The sequence below is a fragment of the Callospermophilus lateralis genome, chromosome 1 (genome assembly GCF_048772815.1).
Source record: "Callospermophilus lateralis isolate mCalLat2 chromosome 1, mCalLat2.hap1, whole genome shotgun sequence".
Classification (NCBI taxonomy): Eukaryota; Metazoa; Chordata; class Mammalia; order Rodentia; family Sciuridae; genus Callospermophilus; species Callospermophilus lateralis.
Genome location: NC_135305.1, coordinates 54,074,742 through 54,088,679, shown reverse-complemented (window position 1 = coordinate 54,088,679; position 13,938 = coordinate 54,074,742). Strand labels below are relative to the sequence as shown.

At 34.1% G+C, this 13,938-nt stretch overlaps 1 protein-coding gene across 4 annotated transcripts in view; it reads right to left on the bottom strand.

Annotated features, from left to right (window-relative positions):
- Cog5 (component of oligomeric golgi complex 5) overlaps nucleotides 1-13,938 on the bottom strand; it is a 356,605-nt gene that overhangs the window by 102,197 nt on the left and 240,470 nt on the right. For all 4 annotated transcript variants that reach the window (XM_076834507.1, XM_076834478.1, XM_076834497.2 and 1 more), the window contains exons 13-14: nucleotides 8,461-8,622; nucleotides 6,420-6,519 (exon numbers count right to left, since the gene is read on the bottom strand). In XM_076834507.1, the coding sequence (XP_076690622.1) occupies nucleotides 6,420-6,519; nucleotides 8,461-8,622 (262 nt within the window). The remainder of the gene's footprint in view (nucleotides 1-6,419; nucleotides 6,520-8,460; nucleotides 8,623-13,938) is intronic.

The window sequence follows — 13,938 nt, the reverse complement described above, 5'->3', positions numbered from 1 at the left end:
TATCCTAATTTTTCTTCAAAGCTAGTATTTCTTGTGTTCTCTGTCAGTTTGTCCTTAATATCTGGGGTTTATAGAGGCATCTTTACTCATATATCCCTCCCCATCATTCCTATTGTAATTCTCAATTCAGAGCCTTGTGTAATGCTAGCAACAGAGATATCTAGTCACACTGGTACACTGCAGACCCAACCAAAACATGTTAGGTCTTGGCTCCATTTGCAAGGCAATCTTGCCTCATGTAGCAAGTCCATACCTATAGCAGCCTTATCTAGTAAATGCAGGTTTTCTTTAGACCTTATTTGTGAGTATGGCTACACCTTTATTGTTATATGCATCTATGTGTCGGCTATGCTAGGGTAGTAGAGGCTACTCATAGTGAAGCACAGCCTAATCTTGGCTAACTGCTGATAACTTTTTCTTCCAGGAATATACTTTGTTATAACTTTGAATTATCCATGAGGGAATTAAATCATATTCTATACTTGAGAACGGGTAGTATTAAAAGCTCTATTTGATCACTAATATCCTTGAAAAGATGTAACAGCCAGGTATGATGGTATATGCCTGTAATCTCAGTAAGACTTGAAAGACTGAGGCAGGAAGATCCAAGTTCAAGGCCTTCCTCAGCAACTTAGTGAGGAACTAACTTAAGTAGACTCTGCTTCAAAATGAAAAATAAAAAGGGCTGGGGAGGTGGCTCTGTGGTTAAGACCCCTGGGTTCAATCTCTGGTGCAAAAACAAACAAACAAATAAATGAAAAAATAAGCACACAAACAAATAAATAAAGAAGGCGGGGGATGTAACAGCTCTACAATGTTAAGATTTCCACTTCCTGTGAAAAATTGACTAGGTAATTCAGACAAATTGTCTCAATGAGAACACTTAGAAAAATTGAATAACTTATTTATCAAATTATCTTGATTGCATCAAGTGCTAACATGGCAGTGAAAAATTACAGGGCAATATCTAATTGTTCAATTCTTTTTCAAGTCTTTCCATGAGTATGGAAGATTTATTTCACTCATAGACGAAAGAAACTGCAAGTTTTGGAAAAATGGAAAAAATTAATAGAAATATTTTTAATAAGAAAGGCAGGGAAAATAGATGATGGAAAATATTTTTTGAATATTATTTAGTTGTGGTAATGAAACAAGTTCAGGAATAACAAAAATTAAGGAATGTGATAAGGGGTCAACACATACAGTATCATTAAATGAAGTCCTAGTAGTTCAGACAAAGGCTAACAGTCGGGTGTAGTGGTGCATGCCTGGTAGTCCCAGCTATACAGCTACTTGGGAGGCAAAAGCAGGAGGATCACTTGAGCCCAGGAGCTGGAGGGCAGCCCAGGCAACAGAGCAACTACAGCTTCAATAACAACAACAAAAACAATAAAAACTCAATTAAAAAATATAATATTAACATGAATTAAAATCATTAAGTAAAAAACAAACAAAACAAAATTATGAAATTACTATAGCAATGAATTTTTCTCTTCTGTGACTCTGAAGCTAGTAGCCAAATGACACAAAAACAAATACAAGTTGGTTAGGATTCAAATAACAAGATTATTTAACTTTGGGAATAAAAAGTAAAGTTCACAAGCTCTCTTTTTTGGTAGTTGCCACATTCCAATTTGGCTTTGTGATAGATGGAATAATTAGCCCCAATCCTTCACCTTTCCTTGCATCTCTATTTGCTATTTAATTTGGTACTGTGGTTGAGCTGTTTTGGTGAACCAAACTTAATGGAGATACTTTCTCTCCTGTGCCTCTGCCTTTACTGTAAGGTCAAGCCCAGGAGAGCTGGCTGTAGGATTATAAACATACAGAACATAATCTTAATTATGGTTAAGGCTCTAGATCAGCAGCCAGCCAACATATGAGCAAACTTAGCCAAGGTCAGCAAAGCCACATGGCTATAATCCCTCTGACCAGCAAAGCGCGATCAATAAATACTAACTGGCTGCTAGTTACACAGTATTCTGTGGCAGCAGATAACTAATATAGACATTAACAGTTTTTAACTGAAAACTCTGACTTTTTTGCTTTCTCATGGAAGTATTTTATGATGAGAATCACCATTGTGTAGCACTGCTCTCTGTCATCAATAGAGCCTACTGACTTTTAGACAAGCCTGACAATACATCTACCACTGACCTGGAACAGCCTCCAGAAAATCAAGCTACTTTGTGTCTAGGACGTAAGTCATAAAGCTATCTTAAAGGGAGGGAACTAAAATAAGTCTAATGTAAAACAGAGTATGAAAGAGGGCTAGCTAAAGGATCAAGAGGGTAGTTAACCCAAAGGGTCCAGCATGTTTGTATTATAGCTAAGTGCATATTTAGTCCAAGAGAACATACTTATATTTTATTTATAAATAATGTAAAAACTATTATAACAAAACTATTATTTATATAATTTATTTTTATAACATAAAAATATAATATAAAAACTATTCCAAGATTTTCGTATTTCCTTTGATCTTTTATTTATTTGAATGTGAACAACATAAGTCATTACCATATTACATGAAGAGGTATTCATGTAGATGACATTAAAATATCCACTAAATAATTCTTTTAAAACTACAAACATTGAACTCATATGTCTCTACATGAGTATTTAAATAACACACATGCAAGTTTTCTTCCATTAAGGGAATGCCAAGTCTCCAAGTTACATATGAAATTAAACAAAGAATACGTATATATTTATAAGGCCTTAAAACAAAACCCTAGTGTCTATAACTACTGACTTGTATTGAAATGGAAATCTTCTGTAAAAAGTCACTCCTATTATTGTTTCAGTCTTCAACCTAATTATATATCAATTTTACTTTCTCATAGTTCATATAACATTTGATATTTACACTGATTCTAGATTCCTTAAAATCTCAAGGTAATAGTTACTGCTGAAAAATATATAATAATTCACTATTTAAAGGAATACTTATTATTTACCTACAATTTTGTTACCAAAAAAGCTTACATCCCCATAAATTATAAAGGTGCACTAACAGTTCCCTTATATAGTGAAATTTTAATTTCTTTTTAACACACCGAGGACAAGGAAAAACATAAATTTGAACTTTCCATTATAAAGTCTAGTGTTATTTTCTTCTGTAAGGCACATTTCAGACTATAGAAACAAATAAGCAATACATTGCTATTAAATAATTTGTTCAGTTCAATCATAAAACACTATGGTTTATATGTCTATGTGTTCTGAATACCAAATTCTACTTAGTACATTGATTATAACTTCCCAATTGCTGTCAAGGCAAATGAATAAGAATTTTTAAATGGAGAGAGTCCAAAAACCAGTGCTCTTAATTTTTACAAAAATTCACCTAGAAAGCTGACATTCATGACACGTCCTAAAAAATACATACTAGAGGATGTATATCCTATTGCTTAGAATTCACACATGAGAATTCAGTGTTAAACCCTTCTTATCTCAAAATTAAACTACTAAATTATCATCTAACTATATATTAAGAGCACAGAAGTTAATAAACTATGATATATATAATATATATTATGCATGTATTGAAATAGTAGTTACAGATCTCTGTTATTTTGTAAAGTGAATAAGCAAATCACAAAATATGTAGATAATATATGTTAATGGATTTGCACAATCCATGACTGATTTATAGTGAATACAGTGTTTAATAATAAATCTATCTCTGCGGCTAGGAGGCTGAGGCAGGAAGATCATTGATTTCAAAGCCAGCTTTAGTAAAAGTGAGGCGCTAAGCAACTCAGTAAGATCTTGTGTCTAAATAAAATACAAAATAGGGCTGGGAATGTGGCTCAGTGGTTAAAATGCCCCTAAGTTCAATCCCTGGTGTGGGGAGGGAATGAGTCTATCCTACTCTCTGATACCACTTCAGATTCACCACGGAAGGAAGGAAGGAAGGAAGGAAGGAAGGAAGGAGGGAGGGAGGGAAGGAAGGAAGGAAGGAGGGAGGGAGGGAGGGAAGCAAGGAAGGAGAGAGGGATAAAGAAGGGAGGGAGGAAAGGATTTTAAGATTTCTTCTTACAGAAATTTATGTTTGTATGACACTGGTCTTTGATGATTAATAACAGAAAAGGTCTTGGGAAAAATATATATGTAATGATAAAAATAAGTTCTGATGTGTTATTATAAGAATATAAATGTACTTTACAGGTGATTTATTTGTTATACTCTACTATACCCACAATGTTAAAAGCAGTTTGAAAATCCTCTCATGAGCCTTTCTCCTGATACGTATTAAAGCTATAATTAAGTATTTTAAAGTATTTGGCAGTAGGAAACTTCTAATTTTTAGGAAAATAAATTTTGGAGCCTAGATAGCTGGGCATTCTAAATTTCAGGCGTTACAACGCAAAGCTGACTAAAACACACACAGTTTTGTACCATACTTTTCCCACTTAATGTTATATAGTATTTCTCCATGTCACTGATATCCTTAAAACTCTAAAAATTAATTAATTAATTAATTTCAGCTTGTATTTTCAAGTCACCCTCTTCGAAAGCATACCTATCTTTAAATTTCTAGATTTCCTTTATCTAAACGTCCCATTAATAATCTGATTTCTGTCACTTTTCAACCTGGTATATTTGAGACTTTAATTTTTCAACTGTAAAAGGAATCTCCTATTTAAAGATTTAGCTTCCATTCCAAATCTTGAGTCAACATTTCCATTTATATACAAGTTGTTATTCTACTTAAAAATCTGTTTTCTTTCTTTCTTCAACCAAATACTTAGTATTTGACTATTTCCTCTAACTGTTTTTAGTGAAACTATTCTAAAAGAATAAGAATAATGAAGGCTGGATGTAACTTAGTAGAAGAATGCTTGCCTAGCATGGGGGAGGCTCTACGCCCTGGATTCAATTCCCAGTACCACCAAAAAAATATTTAAGAGTAAAAATATAGAAAGATCAAAGAACAAAACACATCAAATTTTAAAACATAGAGGAGTAGCAGGAATGGTGTTATTAACAGCCTAAACAACACAAAATGTAATTGAAATTATACCAGCTATGATGGTACACACATATAATTCCAGTCACTTGATCCTTTCTTTTTTGCAGTGCTGGGCCCCAATACAGGGCCTCATGCATGAGAGGCAAGTGTTCTACCACTGAGCCATATTCCTAGCTCAATCCCAGCCACCCAGCTCCATCCCAGTCACTTGAGACTGAGACAGGAGGATCTCAAGTTTGAGGCCGGCCTCAGCAACTTAGTGAAGGCATAGCAACTTAGCAAGACCCTCTCTCAAAATAAAAAATAATTAAAAAAAAAAAAAAAAGGGCTAACGATGTAGGTCAGAGGCAAGCCACCCCTGGGTTCAATCCCCAGTACCTAAATAAATAAATAAAGCACATGCTTTCTTTCTTTTTTTTTTTTTGTAATTTTTTTCACTAAAGACTTTCCTTATATAATAAAATGAAAGTTGAAAAGTAAAATTGGGGGGGAGGTAAGAATTCTATTAAAAAAATGAAAAACTTAATGATTTTTTCATCAACCTTTATCACTGTAGGTTAAATATGCCTAAGCAACCTAGAGCCACAGACTATTTAAGCAAAAATATCAATTCAAGTGTGTTAGTTGATGTGGTTTGATTTTTTTTTTCTTCTTTTCTTCTTGGTACTGAGGATTGAACTCAGGAGTATTCTACCACTAAGATACAACACCTTAAGGTAAGTTCTAAATTCCTGAGGCTGGCTTTAATTTTGTAATCCTTTGCCTCAGCCTCCTGAGTTGTTGGGATTATAGGCATGCGCCACCGTTCTCAGATTATTTTGATTGTTTTCAAAGTCTTTTGCAATAATTCTACCAAATATATTGCCATTATATTACTGCCTAACCTCTATCCCACCCCTGCCACCACCAAAATGCAAGATATTTCCTATACATATGCTGATTCTTTCCTCTAGTGAAACCATCTCATAAGGGCGTTTTTCCCTGACATTTTCAGTAACCAGATTAAATTTTCTATAAACAAAGTTTGAGAGAAAAATTAGTCATCTAATTGCTTACAAAGAACTTCCATTTCTCTGTATGGCTGGTTTTTAATAAACAAAGTTTTAAAAAAAATGCCTCTAAATTATTTGTCAAGACAACAAGAAGAATTTAATGGAAAACAGTACTGTGTTATAGCAAACAAAATTTGGCCTTCCGTTGGAACTACAAGTAGGAAGGCTCTAAGTACAGTTACCACCAAGGATCATTTTATGCAAATTATTTCAGTCAACTTGTCAACAAGCTATCCTAAAAATCATTACAGAACCAAATTAAACAACTCAGATATTGGCAAAAATAGATTACTTCATTTTTTACGATGTTAGTTATGTTTAGTCAAGTATTATGTAATTAGTACTTTTAAACAAAATCATTAAAGCTTACAGAAAAGGGAACTACTTACAAGCTGCTCTGATTTTACACCATATAACTGAATGGTCTTTGCCACATTTTTTGCCACAGCTAATGTGAGGTTTGCATCAACAGCAGCAACATTTAGTTCACTGCAGAAAACAAAAACAATTTTAAATATTAGCAAAATATGTTCATCAACAAAGTAAAGCACAACATATAAGCCTAATAAGCCCAATAAGCAACGCAGTGTTTCTTTTTATACATTTTGCTGATTGTTTCCAAGAAGTGGTACATTGTTTTATCCCCCACCTCTGCCTAAATTCAGCATTAGGAAAAAGTGCTTTGAGATATAGCTTTGTTAATGACCAGTTTCCCATTAATAAAAGCACATCACGTGTGGGTTCACTCTGTGATTAACAGAGTGAATTGTGTACAGATTTTTAAAGCAGCACTCTTGCAAATACTGATAAGTGCAATTAGAGGCACTGCATATCACAGACATCTGCAAGGAAATGACAGCTTTTGAATGGAAATGATGACCTTGGAAGGACATAGTCTAAAAATATAAATTACACATGATACATAAAGATATTCAGTTTTTGTAGAAATTATGTCAATGCATGCTATTTTGTAAAGACCAGCTTTTAAAACATATCAAAAGCATAATGGCTATAAATAGAAATTTTATAAACTTGGATTCTTTTAAGTATTTCCTTGTTGTGTTTATTTTCATCTTTAAAAATTAATTAATTTGACATCTAACACAACTAACCAAAAATAGTGAAATTTTTACAAAGACCATGAAAAGAATACTAAAAGTTAAAAACTGCATGAAAACCCATATACAAGCAAGCTAGAAAAGCAATTATCTCTGAAGTAGACCGAATGTTGATACTTCCCAGATTATCTTCTTAAAGAAACAGAAGGAGATTGGAACAATATTAGTGCATATTATGTGTGACAAAAAGTGCTCTCTCATATAGTACTGAGACATAATTTTATTAATGTTCACTTTAAAATTGTATTAAACACTGGCATCAGTATGCTTCTTCAAGGTTCTGATTATTTTTTTATTATACCACCACTGTCAAGATGTAACTGGCATAGGAGAGATGCTTCTTTAATGTTTACATAAATAGGTTTATGAGCTCAAGTTGAATCAAGGACTGTATTTTTATTACCTGCACCCTGAACAGGTAACAGACCTTAGGATAAAAAAAAATACAGAGTCAAATCTCCAGCAAGTTAAGATAACAGCAAAGAGGTTTAGGACCAAGATACTGGGCAATCTAGACTCTTTATAGGTGTGTTTGCAGCTGATGATATGTGTATAATACCTGTGGCTTTTTAGTTTTACTCTCCCATTCCTCAGAATCACCATCTTCAAATTTATAGTCTAAAATAACTGAGACAGTTCTACACTTGGGACCAATAATAACCAGCCACTAGTTTTCCTTCTTAAAATGTCCATTTTAATTGTACAGGCTTATTCTCAAAACAACCTGTCAGCAGTGACAGGAACTGATAGTGTCAACTGCAAACTAATCTGGATCACTTTAAAATGCACACATCTAAAGGCTAAGGGATAATTACACTGCCTGCCAGCATTTAGGTGGCACCTCCCTTAGGATACCTTCCCTTTTTAGAGTTGTAAAAGCTGTCACATTCACTTAGAAAGCTTAAAATAGCAAACACAAGTAGGCTAATGAGGATTAGAACCCTGTTTTTGCGATGAAGCACTTTCTGGGTTTAGGATAAAAAACACTAACTGTTATGTTTCAGTTTCTCAATTTGTAAAATTATTTTTATTCTTACTTTGTCATGAGATATTAGGAATTTACTATGATAGAAAAAGCTAGGTCTGCTTTCCAACTTTGGCAAGATACAGATTATAATAGACTATTTTTAGAATAAATTTCATTAATTGGAATCTCTACTTGCTATGTGTACACTCATTCACTGCAGGACTTCTTAATTATAGACCTAATTACTTGAATAATTTGAGGTAAATTCAAAATGCACTGCCATGTTACATCAATAATAAATGTGGCAGGCATCTTAAGGCAGGACATTATACAAAAAATACATACCTTGCTATAGTTTTAATGATACCATCAAGTTCATCAGAGGAAGGTGGATTTCGCCCACTGGGAGGAAAAACCAAGTTGATAGGATCAAAGAGTCGAGATAAGGATTTTGAGAGATAAGCAGCCTCATAGGGTTGTAGTGAGTCTTTCAAAGCCTTTTCTGGACTGTGGAAAATGAAATTTTTAAAAAATTAGTTTAAATTATGCAATACTAAATGCTAGTGTTATCAGGCAATAAATACCTTTTAAATATATCTACTATAAGAGTAGCTATATTAGCAAAAAGAAAGAAAATATTTTTTTAATATATATATAAATAGCCAGGTATGGTGGTCCATGCCAGTGGCTGAGGAGGCTGAGGCTAGAGGATCCCAAAATCAAAGACAGCGTCAGCAACTTAATGAGGCTCTAAGCAACTTAGAGAGACTCTGTTTCAGAATAAAAAATTAAATAAAAAGGGCTGGGGATGTGGCTTAGTGGTTAAGTACCTCTGGGTTCAATCCTTGGTACTAATAAATAAACAAACAAATAAATACATAATTGTATAAATATATTTTGTGATTAAATGTTTACTAAGGATCACATAAATATTTTAATTTATGCATTAGACCCAACTATAAATGTAATATAATATGTAGCAGTACCTACTATTATCTATCACTTGAAACTAAGATAATAATATTTAAGAATCTATTAATTCTAATGAAGAATATGCCTTTACTTACCAAGCCCTATTTATAGAGTATCAAGCATACACAAGAGCGCAAATCTCCAGAGACCTGCTCATTAGCTCAACCCTTTTCACTCACAGCTGTCATCATCTTCCATAAAGTTCACTGAGAGGAAAAGGTACATATCTAGACTATTATCAGTTTTCCCTTCTTGTGTTACTAAAAAGAACAAAGACAAACTGCAAAGTATTTGTGAAAGTCCTATGATTACACAAATAACCTCAATTGAAGTTCTAAGCTAATTTGTTTTACAATATTCTTCACAAAATAAAATTAATCTACTACACACATTTCTTTCCTCCTTACATTTCCAGTCTCCAACAATTTCTATATTCTCATTTAGCAGCCAAATGACTGGATATTAGCTTTCCTTTGACAATATCTAAGTCTATTATATTTTCATTGAAAACTGAAGATACTTTCAAATCTCCTATTTGTGATCCTTCTAACAGCTCTTCAAAAATTTTTGTTTAAAGAGCAAATTCCTCTTTATCTTAAATGTTAACAGTGACAATATCTGACCTGTTCTTCATGTATATGAAACCTGGCTTTCTCTCTTTCTCACCCTCTGGTCCACTGACAGGTCTAGAGGTCAGAATACTCTTGGCTCCTGCATCATAATTCCATAGTTATCTCTTAATACGTTCTCATTCAATAAGTATTTCACTCAACACATATTTACTGAGAATACTATGCACCAGGCACTTTGACAAGTGCTGGGAAGAAATGTATGAAAGAATGTTTTATAGTCAAGTGGAAAAATGGACAGGTGAAGTGCAAATTTTATAATCTCTCTAACAGATAAAGATGCAAAGATCACTTAGAAGCAAGGTTGAGCTAGTATCTAAATCTGTTCAAGGCACTCCTCTTACTGAATTACATGTCATCTATTTAAATCTCTTCTCCTATTATCTATTGTCCTTAAGAAGCATCTTTCCAATTCTGCAGAAATTCTGACCCCTGAATATAAGTGTTAACACTCTTTTCTCCAAATCTGCTGCAGAATCCCTGTTGACTACAATGTCAATATAGGTAACTTTCCTAAAATCTGTTCAGTATTTGATAGAATTACCTGTTTTGTATGTGAAAGTTTACATTTATAATGATCTTTATTTTAGCTTTACTAAAGAACTTCCAAATTTTGAACTGTTTTATTTATAAGGTGTCCCAGTCTGAGGACAACTTTTCATATAGCCCACCTTTTCTCTCTTCTTCCCACAAATATTATTGTCTCTACTTAATAATATTTAGCTTTATTTAATAGGTGCAGGAAATATAGCAGTGAGCACAGTTTTTATTAAGTATGAATACCTCTACATAAGAAAGAGACACAAAAACAAATACATTTAATGAGTTCAATATGGAATATGATACTGATAAGTGCTACAGGAAAAATAAAGCAAGGAAGACAGAGAATAGATTTGTCTTTTCCCCCCGCACCCCCCATTCAATTTTCGATAGGATATGGCAAGGAAAAGTTTACTGCAAAGACCTAAAGGAAAAGAGGCAGCAAGTTACTCAGATTTTTCGGGGGAAGAGCTTTCTATGAGAGAACAGCAAGTGCAAAGTCCTGACAAAGGTCAATCCATACCTGGCTATGTCTGCCAAACAGAGGAGCAGAACAAGTAGATGACAAGTTAATAGTACAAAATGACAACAAAGAGAAAAAAAGTAGATGACTCAAAAGGAGAAGAGTCAGGCTTTGCATTCCCACAAGGGTAGATTTTACTCTAAAGAACACATTCTTTGACCTTATTGTGATTGGAGATATGTGACTTTTTCCTACCAGATTTTTCATCAGCCTAACAGGTCTTATGAATTTTACCATCCACTCAAAGATGCTCTCAATTGGCATCCTGATTTTTCCAATTCACCTTCATTTCAAAGCTCTTAGTAAAATAGTCTCTGAATCTGCCCTTAAGCTGCGCAAAAAAAAAAAAAAAAAAGTAAGTTGCTCCTATTAAGCATTCTTGCAAACCCCTTAATATCAAGAGACATTTTCACACTGATGTTTGTAGATCTTTTTCATTAATCCAACTTGGAGTTTGCTGAGCTTTCTGAACATTGTAGATTATTGCTTCTCATTAAATTTTGGAAGATTTCAGTCATTATTTATTTGAATATTTTTCTTTCTCCTTTCTCTCTCCTCTCCTGTGGTAATCACATTACACATAGATCGCTATAGGTATCCCACTTTTGTTGAGGCTCTGTTTATTATTATTTTTTCATTATTTTTCTGTTTTTGTGGTTTGCATAATATCTATCGATCTAGCTTTGAGTTAGCTAATTCTTTTTCCTGCCTATTCAAATCTATTGTTGACCTCCTCTGGTCAGTTTCCTATTTCAGTTATTGTGCTTTTCAATGCCATAATTTCCATTAATTTTTTAAAAATAATTTCTCCTAATTGGCAGCCTCTATGTGATACAACGTTGTCCTCATATATTCCTCACTTTTAAATCATGCTTTCCTTGAGTTCTGAACACTTTTATAATAGCTACTTCAAAATCTTTTTCTGTTAAATCTAACATCCAGTTGCTCTCACAGGCAGTGTCCTTGAGTTTTGTTTTTTGTTTTATTTTTCATGTGCAGGTCAATTTTCATGTTTCTTTATGTTCCATAATCTTTTATTGGAAACTGGACAATTTAGATAATATAGCAACTCTGGGTACTGATCTCCTGGTTTGGGGCTTGTTATTGCTACTTCCTTATTTATTTAGTGACTTGCTGGATTATTTTAATTCTCTTTCCCATAGTGTTAAGCCTGTGATACTTTCCCTCAGTGAGATATAGGTTTGGGTATGAGAAGTCACCCTGGGACTTCACCTTGCTTTTCCTGAACACACTTTCATGTTAAACTCTACTAATTGATTGTCTTAAGTTTTCAACAATGCAGTAGGCATAAACTCCTCTACAAATGAATACAATTTAACTGTAGCTCTTTTGACAGAACAGTTTCTAAGGTCATAGTTGATATTCATTCTAATTCCAGGAGGACTCCTAGTTGTCCTGTTCCCTGGAACTCTCCTGAAGACTAGCTAATCTATAATTTAGTCTGTATCTTCACTAGATCTACAAATCACCTCCCATTGCCTTTTACAACTGCCTAGGTTTTAGAGAGTGCTCTTAGGCTTATACTTTTCCAGGCTGTTATGAATATAGACAGCTACTTTGGGAAAAGATCAGGAGCTGTTTTACTGCCTGCTTCTCCCCCAGGCAAAACCTCTGCCAAGCTCTGAAGGTGACCAGGCAGAAAGTGGAAGCTAAATTTTGAGTGAAACCTCCTTAATCCAGGAACTGAACACTTGATGGAAGGGGGGCGGGGGAAGTGGTGGTGGCTCTTACTGTGCATTTACTGGCAGGAAATCACAACTTCAAAGGCCCAGGCATAGGTTAGTGGGGCCCCTGTATTTTCAGCTCACTATGTGTGCAGGGAGCCATTCCTTGAATGGGGACTGGGCAAAACAAGGGACTTCTACTTTTTAATCATACTCAGCTTGGAGTAAGCCTATGTGACAGGCAGTTAAGGGCATGAGAATAAACACTGAGGTCCTGCTCCTCCTAGGAAGAAAGCCTGCAGCTGGCAGCTGGGAAGAGAGGGAGCCCAATGTTCTTGGTGGCTGCAGTCTAGAGTAGTCTTTATCTCATTGAATGGAAAGGGAAATGAGGGAACAGTCTTTGGTTCAAATATTATGGACTGTAGCCTTTCTTAACAAATTTTCTTAAGACTTTTTCTTTATAGATGCTATTTGCTATTGTGGTTAGGTTCCTTTCTTATACTTTTCACCAGCTTTAAAGAGGGCTAGTTCAGCAGAGCCCTTTGTGTTCTCATTCTAGAAGTCCATCTTCCTTTCTCTTATAATCAATTCTAATAATGCTTTTTTAATTATTAATAATAATACTATTTCACATTTAGGTTTCCAAATGCCTAAATCTTGCTATAGCAATGGTCTATTCTGAGTCCTTAAATTCTTCAGCTTCTCAGTAGCATCACACAGGTGACTACCCCACCTCCTTTGGGGTTATAAATTACTTTGATATGTCCTTCTATCTCATCTTTTTTTTTTTTTTTCCTCAGTCTCCTTTGTAGGAGCCATTGCATTGCCCAATCTATAAATGCTGGAGTGCCTTTATGAGGCAAGGATTCTCTTTGCTCTTTATATATATCTTCCCTATGTAATCTTTTCCAGTTATGTTAAAAAAGATCCTTATGATTATAACTCCCCAATATAACCACATGCTGCATGAAGACATTTTACTTATAGTGTACCACATATATGACAGTGGTCACATATAATTATAATGAAGCTGAAAAATTCCTATTACCTAGTGACACCATAGCTATCATATTATCACAGTGGAATGTATTATTCATGTGTCTGTAGTGATTCTGGTATAAACAAAACTACTGTACTACTGGTCCTAAAAAAGCTCAGCACATACAATTATGTACAGTGTATAACTAATAATAATAAATGACTACATTATTGGTTATGTATTTATTATACTTATCATATATATTGTATGTATATTTTAGAGTATACTTCTTCTACTTAAAAAAAGAAAATAAAGTTTACTATAAAATAGTATCCTATGTTATATCATCAGCAGCCACACACATGTTGGGTTTATGTTGTTTCTTGACTATCAAAAGGCCATGTGGTGTGATTTACTCATGCCATCTAGGTTTGTGTAAGTACACTCTATGAGGTCCTCATAGTAATGAAATCACCTAATAATTCTGTTCTCAGA